The sequence below is a fragment of the Aplysia californica genome, unplaced genomic scaffold, assembly GCF_000002075.1.
Source record: "Aplysia californica isolate F4 #8 unplaced genomic scaffold, AplCal3.0 scaffold00733, whole genome shotgun sequence".
Taxonomy (NCBI): domain Eukaryota; kingdom Metazoa; phylum Mollusca; class Gastropoda; order Aplysiida; family Aplysiidae; genus Aplysia; species Aplysia californica.
The window spans coordinates 3,881-17,217 of NW_004798003.1; the positions used below are offsets into that span (position 1 = coordinate 3,881).

The 13,337-nt window shown below is 41.4% G+C and overlaps 1 protein-coding gene across 1 annotated transcript; it reads left to right on the top strand.

Moving 5' to 3' along the window:
• Positions 1–5,487: 5,487 nt before the first annotated feature.
• LOC101846921 (RING-box protein 2) lies at positions 5,488–12,602 on the top strand. Its single transcript, XM_005108905.3, has 3 exons — positions 5,488–5,766; positions 7,197–7,244; positions 8,766–12,602. The coding sequence occupies exons 1-3, from the start codon at positions 5,616–5,618 to the stop codon at positions 8,882–8,884; spliced, it is 318 nt and encodes a 105-aa protein (XP_005108962.1). The 5' UTR covers positions 5,488–5,615; the 3' UTR covers positions 8,885–12,602.
• Positions 12,603–13,337: the final 735 nt, after the last annotated feature.

Below are 13,337 nucleotides of genomic sequence, written 5' to 3' on the forward strand. Positions count from 1 at the left end.
AGGGGGGGGGGTGATCAGAATCGTGGACATGAGCTGGTTTAGGTCGATCAATGGAGACATGCTCCTGACGTCCGTCAATATCCTACAAAAAGTTTTGTCAGACTTGTCCAAAAACCTTGTGTGATCCAGCGTATGGATGTTGTCGATCGTCTCGACGAACAAACACAAAGTCTGATGTTTGCAGCGAAGACGGGACATTTGAAAACGGCCGACGATGTCGAGGCGTTGGTTTTGGAGCTAATTTCTGAACACGTGCCCGGAGTGTATCGAGAGCGTGTGTCGAAGCCTTTGCTGCTTCTGAAAAAGGGAGAAATTCCTCTGGCACAGTGAGGGGCCCTCCATAGACGAGCTCTGCCAATGAAGCTTGACTGTCTTCCTTGGGAACTGTGCGGAGCCCCAAAAGTGCACAAGGCTGACGTGAACTACGGGCCTCTATCAGGCATGACATCTTGAGGGACACCAAAACGTGCTATCTATCCGTTGATGAGGGCGTGGACGCAGTCTGCTGTTGTAGTGGTCTGGAGTGAGATGGCTTCTGGCCAACGTGTTGTCCTATCGATGATCGTGAAGAGGTGCGTGTAACCGTTTGATGGGGGTAGTTGTCCAACCAGATCTAAATGGATGTGCGAAAATCTTTTCTTTTTGGAACAGGAAATGTTTCAAGAGGTGCTTTGGAGTGATTTTGTACTTTGGAGGATTGACAGACGAGGCACTCTTGGGCCCATTTGCCAACCTGTTTGTGTAGACATTGCCAAACAAACTTTTGAGAGATGAGTTTAACCGTTGCTTTTCTTCCTGGGTGCGAGAGGTTGTGCATGGCATCAAAAACTTGCCTCTGAAACTGTGGGGGCACTATGGGTCTTGTATGTCCAGTAGAGATATCACAAAGTAGTTCAGGACCTCCTGGTTCTGTAGGTACAAACGCCACACGTAAGCTCGTTGCGTTGAGGCCGTCGGTAGTACCTGTATGCTTTCACTGTCCTGGGCCGTAGCCATGGCCTTGTAGTCCAAATTGAGTGTGACCTGAAGAATGGACCGAGACACGAAGTGTGCAACAACGTTGGATTTACCTGAGATGTGCTGCACGTTGGTGGTAAATTCATAAATGTATGCGAGCTGACGTTGTTGGCGTGCTGACCACGGCTCAGAAATCTTGGACATAGCAGCCGTCAAGGGCTTGTGGTTGGTGAAAGCCGTAAGGCATCCACCTTCTAGCAAGAAACGAAAATGTCTGACAGCCAAGCAGAGGCCGAGTAGTTCGCGGTCAAAAGCACTGTACTTCTATTCTTTTCGTTTGGACGAAGACGTCGGCTGAAGAACGCCAAAGGTTGCCAGGATCCATTGGTGTACTGCTCTAACACAGCTCCTACTGCTTGGTCAGAGGCGTCGGTAGTCAATGCAATTTCGGCATCGGCCTGGGGGTGAGAGAGCATGGCAGCTGTTGCAAGTTCTCTCTTGCTTTTCTGGAAGGCGTTGGACATTTCTTGAGACCAAGAGAGTGACGATTGCTTACTTCCTGCTTTCAAAGCATCATACAGTGGGGTCATAATCTTTACCGCGCTTGGGATGAAGCGATTGTAAAAATTGATTATGCTCAAGTATTGTTGGAGGCTTGTGACCGTGTTGGGTTGCGGGAAGTCTTCTATGGTCCTGACCTTGTCAGGAAGAGTGGTTGATCCTGAGGCTGTGACACGGTGACCAAGGAAATCGATCTCACGTACCCCAAAGAGACATTTCTCTAACTTCACCACCAGACCTGCATATCTCAGTCTCTGACAGACCGCTCGGGGATCGTCCAAGTGTTGTCTTTGGGAGAACTTGCGACCAGTATATCGTCCAAGTACACAAACGTGCAAGTGAGATCTTGTGGGACCGAATCAATAAGCCGTTGAAATGCTTGTGCCGCATTTTAAAAAAATTCCAAATGGCATCCTAAGAAACTCGTTCAGACAAGAAGGGGTTATGACAGCCGTTATCGGGATGTCCCCATGAGCAACGGGGATCTGATGGTATCCCCGAACCAGGTCGATCTTTGAGAAAATAGTTTTGCCTGCTAGGTGAGCTAGAAAATCCAATATGTACCGGATTGGGTAATGATCAGGCGCTGTGCGGTCGTTGAGCCTGCGATAATCACCACAAGGACGCCAATCTCCGTTGCTCTTTGGAACCATATGAAGGGGCGAGGCCCTTGGGCTGCTGGACCTAGGGCTGATACCCATCTCTTCCATTTTTGCAAATTCTGTTTTCGCAATGTGTAACTTGTGAGGCGGCAGGCAGGGTGCTCTGGCGTGGAGTGGGGGCCCTGTAGTGTGTATATGGTGCAATACTCCGTGTTTACGATTATTATTGTTTATATTGCTGCTCATTTATATTATGCATGTGATTGTAAGCCTACTTTTGTGTGCATGTGCGTGCACGTGTGTACGTGTGTGTGTGTGTGTGTGTGTGTGTGTGTGTGTGTGTGTGTGTGTGTGTGTGTGTGTGTGTGTGTGCATGTGTGTGTGCATGTGTGTGTGTACTCGTGGTGGAACACCAAACCAATGTGCCAGGATCTGGACAATAAAGATGTATCTTATCTTATCTTATCTTTCACCTCTGATGCAGAGAAGGTGGGTTGTAAGATTTCTGGAAACTCCGAAAGGACTTTTCGGAATTAATTACACTGAGGATCAACGAGGGCTAGCTGTGCACAAGAAATGTTGCTAATTGTACATTGATATGTGTCTAGGGTCTCTGCTTCAATCAGCTGTTACTGTTGGCCTCTGATGTCCACCAAAAGGTTGTGTTGGCGAAGGAAATCCGCGCCTGAAAGGGCAAATTTGACGTCCGCGACGACGAGTCTTACGGGTAAACACCTGCTGTGGAGTTTGATGGATATATTGCGCACACCATAGGTGGGAAAGTTGGTGCCGTTGGCTTCTATTAGCGGTGGTCCTGAGGTACCTTGTCTTTTCTCTTGCCATGTTGCTGGAGTGACTGAAACCTGTGCCCCAGCATCGATAAGAAAGCGTCGCCCTGAATCCCCGTCTGTTATAACAAGCTGAGTCTCGGTTCTGTGGGCCAACAGAAGCGCAACCGGCTACTGCTGACTCAGCTTGGTGTTTCCCTGGTTCTGTGAGTACATCTTTATGAAAGCGCAAGGCGGATTACATTTCTTTGCCTTCTTGCCGATTTTGATGTGATATCGGGACAAGGGAGGTGTGTGGTCTCAGGTTGGTTTCTCTTTGAGTTACAACACTTGTGATGGGGAGTTAAGAGACAGAAAGATTTTGTCGGCTTCTTGTGCCTGAGTGCGGCAGTCAAGATCTCGTGTGCTGCAAGGGGCGTCCTTATCTGTTCTGGAAGCTGTTTCAAAAACAGATGTTTAAAAAGAATACAAGGTTCGTGTGCGCCGAGTTGGGCCAGCATGGAGTCCATTAGCTCACTAGGTTTTCTGTCTCCCAAACCAGTGGAGTTGAACAGCGCTGCTGCTCTTTCCGTATTTGAAAGGCCGTAAGCGGACAAGAGAAAACGTTTTATAGACTCGTATTTGTTTGTTATCAGGAAACGACAAATGCAGTTTTTGGGACACCTGAATAGACATAAGGGTCTTGAACATCTAGCTCTCACTGGCAAACTTGAAGGCAAGCGAGGCAGGGGTAGGCCCAGAACAACATACTTAGGGAACCTAAACAAATGGGTAACAGGGAAAGATCAGGGAAACGTAGCTTTTCTGAGAGCATCCGAGCAAAGGAATGAATGGAAAATCATGATCGCCGATGTCTGTCGCAGATCTGGCATTGGATGATGATGATTTGTTTGTTGTTGGGGGGTTCGTAATGATTGACAGCGCCCTAGTGGCTGTGTCGTTGTCCAAGGCGGCAACGACATGGAAGTACTTAATGTCATCTTGGTTGATTCCTCGGAGAGCGAATTGTGCTTCCGTTTGAGCAAACAAGGCCTCAGGGCCTGATGTCCAAAACGTTGGAAGTTTAATCGCAACAGCACTTACTTGGAAAATGGCCATTGTCGTTGTAGCTACACCGGTATAATCCAAAGAATTTCACCAAATTTCACGGAGTCGCTGGTTCGAGCCGCTCGTCGGGGTCACCAATGTAGGAGGGGCACACTCCTTACCTTGTGTCCTGTCCTGTGAGTAGCTGTCGACTTGAATGACCGACGAGTTGGACGGCTGGTTAGCTCCTCATGAGTCCCGCTCAGCTCCCCGGTCAGTCATGAGTTGTCTTGTCGGTGTGAGGTCATCGTTTACATGTAGGTCCGTGGCCGCTACACATAGCCTACATACATACATGCACATAATAATAAATATATGTAGTTCTTCATTTACCAAAAAAATGACAGAGTAAATCATTCAAGCAAAATATTGCTTACACTCTTTCTTACTAATAAGGAAAAAATTGAGACTCATGTCCATGTTAAATAAGCGCCTCATTACAAATAAAACACATTACAGCGGAATTCTAATAAAGTGAACACATCGGGAGCACAGAAAACGTGTAATAAGAGGTGGGTCAAAAAGTGTTGATAAAATTAAACAAACATTATAAAAAGATGAGAACTAATTTTTAAAAATCTGAAACCGAACACGCAGACTTTGTACATACAATATGTCTGCATACAATATAGAGGCCTATTCAAAATCCGATGCAATGGATGATGAAAGCATATTATAATTTGGCTCCAGCTTCTGTGTTATGTCATCACCCCTGATTTATTTGCAGGCCAATGCCTATAGCGTCTGTTCTTTCTTTTTTTAAAATAGTTTTTTTATTGAACAGAAAAGAAAAGCGAATAGCCGGTTCTTCGAAATTTAAACAAAGCCCAGCAGAGCTAGATCTATTGTCATTTTGAAAGGGTGATCATTTCCAGTGTCAAGTATCAAGTTTTTATTGACATTTCTATTAAAGCTGTCACCCCCCTCTACTCGCAGTAAAAAAAAAAGAATTAAAAAACAAAACAACCCCCCCCCCCCCCCCAGTAAAACAGATGAAGAAACACAGGAGCAACGTGGGACACTACCGGTTCTCTTTGACGACACATATCAGTTTTGTAACTCGATCGAAGGGGAAAATCAAAAGAAAACAGGCAAGAACGAGAGTGGTACACGATCAGTCCGTGTTTTGTTCTTGATGCATCCAGATAATTTTTTACAGGCATAGGCTACATTATGTATTAGTACACGTACCATAGAATTCTATTAAAAGAAAAAAATGTTTTTAAAAGTGTCCATCAGTTAGTTGTTGTTGTTGTTTTTTTTTTTTTTTGGGGGGGGGGTTTGGTTTTCTTTTTTGGGGTTTTTTTTTCGGTTTTCTTTTTTTTTTAAAGCTTAAAAACAGTACTTTCTCACCCGGCCACTGAATTCTACTCTGAATGTAGAATTATAATGTGCACCCGGCAGACGAATTACTAGGATTGATTCGTTATGGCTTTCATTTTCACATAGGAAGTGTGTTTTCTACTTGTCTTTAAAAATATGGATCGCTCGCTTCGTATTTCGTAAATTTCAGCTTGACTAAGGAAAACAAAGTAGCAGTAGCTCTGCCAGTATCTGAATTCAGCACCTTCTAGTGGAGACGAATTGTTTGCGTTACTCGTAGAGTATTTAAGCTGTAATTATGTCAAAGAAAATGGAAACAGATCAAATTGACAAAGAAGCAGTACAAAAGCCAGACAAAATGTTCACTCTAAAGAAATGGAACTTGGTCGCAATGTGGAGCTGGGACGTAGAATGTGACACCTGCGCTATTTGTCGAGTTCAAGTGATGGGTGAGTCAGCTTTCTTTAAATAAAAATAATAAATAATGGGAACTGTTGCTATAATAGTAGATGCCAACCAAGATCCGGATGTAAATCGAGAGTCTAGATCTATTACAAAAGTTTTGACTTTGGTATGTTTGGTGGGCTAGTTTGTAGTTGTAGTCCTTCAGACAGTTCACTAGATCTAGATCTAGATCTAGTTGATCATCGGCATGATGAATCGACAACTTGACATAAATTGGCACTTTTTCGGTAGTTCCCACCCCCCTTATTTGGGCCTAGATCTAGATCTAGATCCATAACGTTTGATGCGCGACAAGCGTGTTTGTTTATTTGTATTAATTCGTGTTATCTTTTTTATAAACAGTCACAGCAATTCTCGTTCCTTAAGTTTACCTTATTCAAATTTGTACACACAAACACTAGTGCATGCGCACACACACAAACACACACACACAAACACACACACACAAGTGCGTGCGTACACACACACACACCACACACACACACACACACACACACACTCACACTGCCCAAGCAGTCAGCGATGAAAACTAGTGACATGGTCCATTGCCATGCGGTAAGTGGCAAAGCGGGCCCGCTACGGTGAGATCTAGTCAACTGGCGAGGGAAGCCCCGGTTGATAACAAAAATAGATGGCGGAAATACGTCATCTATATTTGAGCCAATCACAGAGGTACAGTGCTAGGTGCCAGCTGTAGCTTCATGTAGGCCAGCTCTATTCAGACTCGAGTTCGATTAGATTTTTTAGCTGTTTGGACTCGAATCTGAACGGTCGGTTCTATCTATTCAGACTCTGCTGACATTAAAGATCCCTTGGTGGGCCTAAAACCGATACAGGAGTAGGCTTGGGCAGCTACCCGGGCGAAATTAAAAATATATTCCTTCCAGTCTGAAAATGCTTTGAAATTTAATGTGTCCCACGATCCCATGGGCTTATATTATATGACCTTTATGCATTTGTGAGCACTGTAAAACACTTCTCCCCAAAAACAACCCCAAATCTTCATTTTGTCTTTCCGCTCCATTTCCAATTGCAAGTGATTGCTATGAGAGCTAGGTTTGAGGCTGACTTATAATGAAAATGACTAACCATGGCCACCTTTGACGGGCTAATAAAGGCATAGCAGAAAAAAATGCAAGGGTGGTACTGGTGGTACGGACCTTTGGTCGCTATGGAGAGTTGACTGCTACAATGCTATATATTACGTGCAGGGGTTTGACTGTTTGATTTCAAGTTGTGGGTTTAATCATGTAGATACTTTCATGACTAACATAATGATTTTATGACATATATTACCTTGAATATGATGTTTTTGTGAGTTTTTTATTTTAATTTTTTTGTGTATAGTAAGCGCATTAAATGTATATTTGTACAGAAAAAGTGTATGTTTTGTTAATGTCATTTTTATTATCAGATGCTTGCTTGAGATGTCAGTCGGAAAACAAGCAGGATGATTGTGTTGGTAAGTGCTTTGTTCAATAATTTTCATCCTTTGCTGTTGAAAAGGATCGGGTTATTCATTAAGTATTTATATAGGCTTTCACATCTGATTTATATTTTTAATAAAGCAGCTTATATTTTATCTCATTAAGACTTGGGGACACCTAAGTTTCAGTGACAGGAAAGGTAGTATACATTTTTTTTCATCAAAATTCAAGCAAGGCAAATAAAATGAACAGACTTTAAGATCAGTAACCTCGTATGCCCCCAAATTGACAAGCACCTGATTCCACCACTTCAGGACACAAATAAACATGTGGCATGTATAAAATAAAATTGATCTTTTTAAAAAAAAAATTGGCAACATCTGTATGTATAGTACTGGGTGTGATGTAAGGGAAGAAAGTGAGCTCTGTTCAATTATGTCTATATATGTTCGTCTTGCTTTGTCTTTACCAAACATTCTGCAAGGATTCATGACCACATGTAGCGCACATTTGTTTCTCTTTTAAAACGTTACTTTCTTGATCTTTACTGAACCTGCTCTAATGGCCACCTGTCCAAGACAATAAACTGGACAAACACCCACTTCCCACTTTCTAAAATCAGTCATCTTCTTCACTATCATCTGTAAGTGGGCAACCCAGTTTCTAGTGCGAAGGCTGCTGTTCAACGCAGGTCCTCCAGGCTCCCTTACTTAGAGTGTTAGGTCTGTCTGCCTTGGGTTCGGCCAATATTTCCTTTCAAGTGTCTTGAGCATTGGGCGAGCTTAGTGCTTTAGTTTTAGTAAGGTTTTACAGCGCTCACAACTACATAAGGTCATATGAGTGCCAAGGGGTGGATGTCACTAGAGAAGTCCAAATGGGGAATCAGGCTTACTCTGCTCACCTTTCTAGCAGCAACAGCACAAAGTCTGCCTCGACTACCAAGGCACCCTGGAAATAACAGTTCACAAGAGAGTGATCAACATACAAAAGAGGTAGAGGAAAAATGATGAATCAGCAGTTCCCCCTATGTTGTTCCGGCACAGTACAATCATGACATTGATATATCAGTCCGTTAACAATTCTACTGTGTATAAGAACGTGTTAATATTCCCCCCTTTGGGAAATTGGGCGAGCTTGTAGCAGATGTTTTCCTGTTTGGCTGCTAGTCCCACACTGACACTGCTCTGAGCTGCCATTAAATCTGAATTATAATGACACTGTCCAAGATGTCCACCTGTCTAATGTGGTGATTAACCTACCGTCAGCCTGGGCTACTTAGGCCACTCGGGGTAACTTAGGCGACTTACAGAGAACGGTCCTTACTAAGGAACAGAAAAACGTGCAGCCATTGTGTTCAGCAGGCTAACTACGAGCTAGATTTATTCGGGTAGATGTCTAATACAATGCTAGGCTGGCTAAAAAACCACGTTATACCACATCTAAGACTCCTCAACAATCTGTCTGAGTAATGAGGAAGAGGCGAGAGTGTTCCTCGTATTATTTTCTGTTTGAGAATTGCACATAAATAAAACATTGTTGTTGATTTCTGCCCACAGTGGTGTGGGGCGAGTGCAACCATTCCTTCCACAACTGCTGCATGTCCCTCTGGGTGAAACAGAACAACCGCTGCCCGCTATGCCAGCAAGAGTGGGTGGTGCAGAGGACGGGCAAGTGATCTCCTCCCGCCAGAGCTCAAAGGTGACAGGTCGTGGGGGGTCAAGGGTCAATGTCCTCTCTCGTGGATGAGCCCATGGTCCACTGGCTCCTGGCTGGCTGCAACGTGGTGGGCCAAGCTTCAATGGCAACGTCTCAGCTGTTGATATGAGTTTGATCTTGTCAGTGTAATATATGTGTGTACGCTGTGTGTTTGATGTGTGTACTGTGGGAGCTTTTAATGTTTGTGAAGATATTTGTTGTTTAGCTCGCTGAATCCTAGGCCCTGCGAGGCAGGCGGCAGACTATTCACTGACATCTGGGAGAAAATGGTGTTTTTCATAAATTAAAAGAAAACTTTCTTATTTATGTCTGTAATTGGCTCATATTTTGATTTAATATTAGAAATAGGATAGTCTCAAAACAAATTGATGAGAGGTGCACATCTGTCATTATTTTGTGTGTATTGAAGTTGAAAAAAGTAAGGAAAACTGAATGAGAAAATATCCTGTGTTGTTTAGCAAAATTCAGCAGAACTGAGCTTCCCACAAGAGACTGCAGCTTAAACTTCAAAGAAAATCTATGTTTTGCACCTAAAGTTTTTGTCGTGTAACTTAAAGGAACAAAAGTGGAATAGAACAGCTAACTAATGGTATCTACTTATATTATCACATATTTGCAATAGGATTGGAGGAAGAAAAATTACTAAGTTGAAATTGCACATGTATTATGAAAGGAGTTGGCTGTTTATAGGAAAATACCTCTTGTGTGTGCATTAATGCTAATAGATTCAGTGAGTTAATATGAATGGGAAAAGGAAAACTGTTTTGAAGCCTTGTAATTATCTGTGCGAGTGAGAGAGTGTGTCTGCGACTAAGTGTGATGGAATAGATTCCTCAAGTCTTGCAATTATTGCAAGTGACAGTGCTTTTTAAAAATCTTTTAAAAGCCTTGCTGATCGATTTTGAGATGTATGAAATTGCTAGAAAAACAGTTTCCAATTGTTAATGAGGATTGAATGCAATGCCCTGTTTTGTTAAAACATTTAGTTGTCCTCAGGTTAGACGTAATGAAATGCAGTTTTATACATTCGTCATTTTGAAGAAAATAGACCTGCAGGAACTAGTTTGCATTTCAAATATTGTATCTTTGTATCTGAGCATATGTGCCAGTCTTTCAGTTTGGGACTCTTTGTAAATAATTGAATGACAGTACTGTCTTAAATATCATTGTTTTTTAGTTGAATTTGTCTTAAATTATCAAGGGTTTTCAGGTGTGTTGTTTTTGTACTGTAAGGTACTCTTCATTTTGTCATCAATGAGCTTGCTGCCAACTGGTAAAGAAACTGAACTAGATTTCTAGACACTATTTGTTTCCTCTCTTGTTTAAGATTCTTTATTTTTGATACAGCTGCTTTGCCTTTTTTTTGTCTTTTTTTTTTTTTAGGTGCCAATCCACTCCTATGTCCGTTAGAGTTCTGGTGACTGCCTGTGATGTGTGAGCCTTTGAAAATACAAAATTAATTAATTTAAGAATGAAAGATGATAGTTTTTGAAGTGTGTTTAGAAGTATTGTGCTTGGTGAGTTTTGATAGGAAGTTGTTGAAGGCGGTTCATGGTTTTTGTTCTCTTCCGAGCAAGATGCCATGTCCTGTTGAGGCTCTTTTTCATCAGTCTGACTAAAGGCACCCATATCCTAAATAAATGTGTATAAAACTAATACAGATATAATGTACATTTTCCCTTATGGCCACCTTTTTCTCTCAAGGTGTTTTATTTATTTTTCATAAGAATTTTACTGCACTTGCAACGCATGTGGGTCATGAATGTTGAAGGTTAGAGTTCTTACTAAAGAATAACATACAGGTAAAGAAGGAGAAAAGAGGATGATAGGTGTTTAACTGCAAAGAAGGAGAAACCTCACCAGAGCAACCACCAACCACCCACTCTCAAGGCTATTGCGGTTCAAGACCAACCTCCTTGACACATTTGTTGACACTACAGACATTAGTTTATTATGGACAAGATAGAGGCAGGTGGAAATCAAATCTTTTTCTGTTGACTTGGGATAGAATTGGGATAAGAGAGTCACTTCGTTATAGTTATACATGTAATAATAATTGTTATTTGGAAGCACATATCTGTCCCTGCGGTTTTATGCCCAAAAAATTCTAAAATTATGCTAACTGAGCCCAAAAATGTGAAATTTGGCGATTCTGTTAATTTTAACAAAGAATGATCAAAGGGAAAAAAATTGAAATTATGCAAAAAATGATCAAATTTTGCTCAAATATGCGGGGTGCATAAAACCACGGGGACAGACATATATCCATGCTCTACAGTAAGATCTGTGCGCTTTATTAGAAAAGGTTGTTGTTTCATTTCGTCATGAAAAGAGTCAATTCGGAAGTCAGGAGAGCAAAGAGTCAATTTCTGAATGGTCATCACTATTGCTATTGTGGAACAAACTGTTTTCTAGATACAGTCTTATCAGAATTATTTGCAGAGAAACCTACAATTCTTTCATTGTGGCAGAAGAGAGAAATTGTGTTTTACGCCTCATCTGCTTGGAATTCTGCGCAGATTGATCACAGCAAAAACGTGATGCCGAGGGTCTGACTTTGGTGTCACTTGTGGTTGTTCCATTTATTCCACCAGTTGCTTTAATTTTGATTTTTAGTTTAAATTGTTCTTTCTAGGGCGGAGTGTCTGAGAATAATCGAAGTGAACACGTGTGTCTCTTTCAAGCCGTGTGCATGTACATGTGTGTGTGTGTGTGTAGTGTGCATCTTTATTTGTTTGTCATGAGCTCTTATTGCTTGTATATATATTTGGCTACTGCTTTGTTACTGTTACTGATGGAGGGAAGGTTGTATGATGAGAGTTGGGTTGCGATTGGGAAATACAGTGACTGTTGACGTTGTTGCCTGAGTGAGGGGAGGAAAAAAGCAAGAAGTGCGAATGTTTCAGATCACATTGTGTGGCTAGGAATGTAAAGTTGAGATGTGTGTGGGTCCTGAAGTTAAGTATGAATCTGAAAAATTTTGCAATTTTTTCATTAAACGTTTGATGTTATGATTTACATTTTTTTGGGCCTTGATTTTCCCTTGCTATCCGAAAATGCCAAAGATAAAGGGCCCTTTGTCCTTTGTTGTTGTTTTTTTTCAAACTTGTGAACTTTGGAAACGATTTTGGTCCCTGTACCGGGTAGGCTGGTGAGATGTATCTACCCGTTACTGTCCAGAGAAGAAGAAAAACATTGTGTAATGTGCTGAGGTTTTTTTTTTTTTTTTTAAATTCTGATGGCCTGACAATTGTTGAAAAGAGAACTTGTTTTTAGTATTGTTCTTTTTTTTTTTGGTTATAATTTCTACTGTACTTTTTTAATTTATGGAAGATTGTTGTGCTTAGAATTTCAGGTTTAAATTAAAATTTTGTTACTGTTCACCCAGGAATTTGGGGAAATGGCCTCTTTAAGTTTAAGCAAACTACATGACAGACCGTGGCATTTAAACGTTACCTTCTTGGTTTAGGCTTGCGCTTGTTCTGTTCAGAATCCTGCTATTCTCTGTTTGAATTGAATGATGTACATGTGTAAGTTCTAATTTACCTCTATGTGCTGAGATAAGTCATTACAGAACAGGCATGCACAGTCGTACTATTGTAACTCTTTATCTCATTGGCTGACTCGGATGCTCTCGATGACTGGAGTGGAAGAAATAAATTGGATGATCATTTTGACTATGGTGTTACAAGTTTGCTTTCTTTACCCTCCCAAGTGTTGCTAACAAATAGCCTGAAGTGTTAGTGTGAGGGGAAATTTTATGATTTTACCATAGTAGGTTGGAAAATGTTTGAGAGCTTGCATACCAAGCAGGGAAAGGCCATGAACGTATATATATAAACGAGACACATCGTGGTGAAATCAGGCGCCCATCAAAATGGCTGTTGGGCTAATTTTTTTTTTCATTTTATTTTTATTTTTTGGCTCAACACCTTTTTTTTATATCCATTTGAAAATGCATTTCTGTGTGAATTTCACTGAAAAAGTCATTGATTAAAGGCACCAAAAAATGTAAATTTTCATTTTCCAGAGAGTCTCAAGCTATGGAAATGGAAATTACCAAACTTTGGCAGCCATTTTCTTGCTAATTTTACCTCTGAAACCAGGCAATGTTTAGGGGTATTTAAAAAAATGCGATAAATGATCCACGATAGCTTCTCAAATTCTGGCCGATTAAATCATCTTAGACACCCCAGAATGGAACTTCTGACTGAGGTAATTGGCCATCAGTTTGTTGGAAGGTTAATTATGGGTGGATTGAATTGCGAAGTTTTGTAACTCCTTTTATTATTGGTCTTGAGAACTGGTCCCCTGGGTCAGAGTTAACAAGAGGGATAGATGAACCCTTTCAAAATTCAACACAACCTAGGTTCTGTATGGTATCTCTGTCATTTTCCTCCTTCATGGACTGG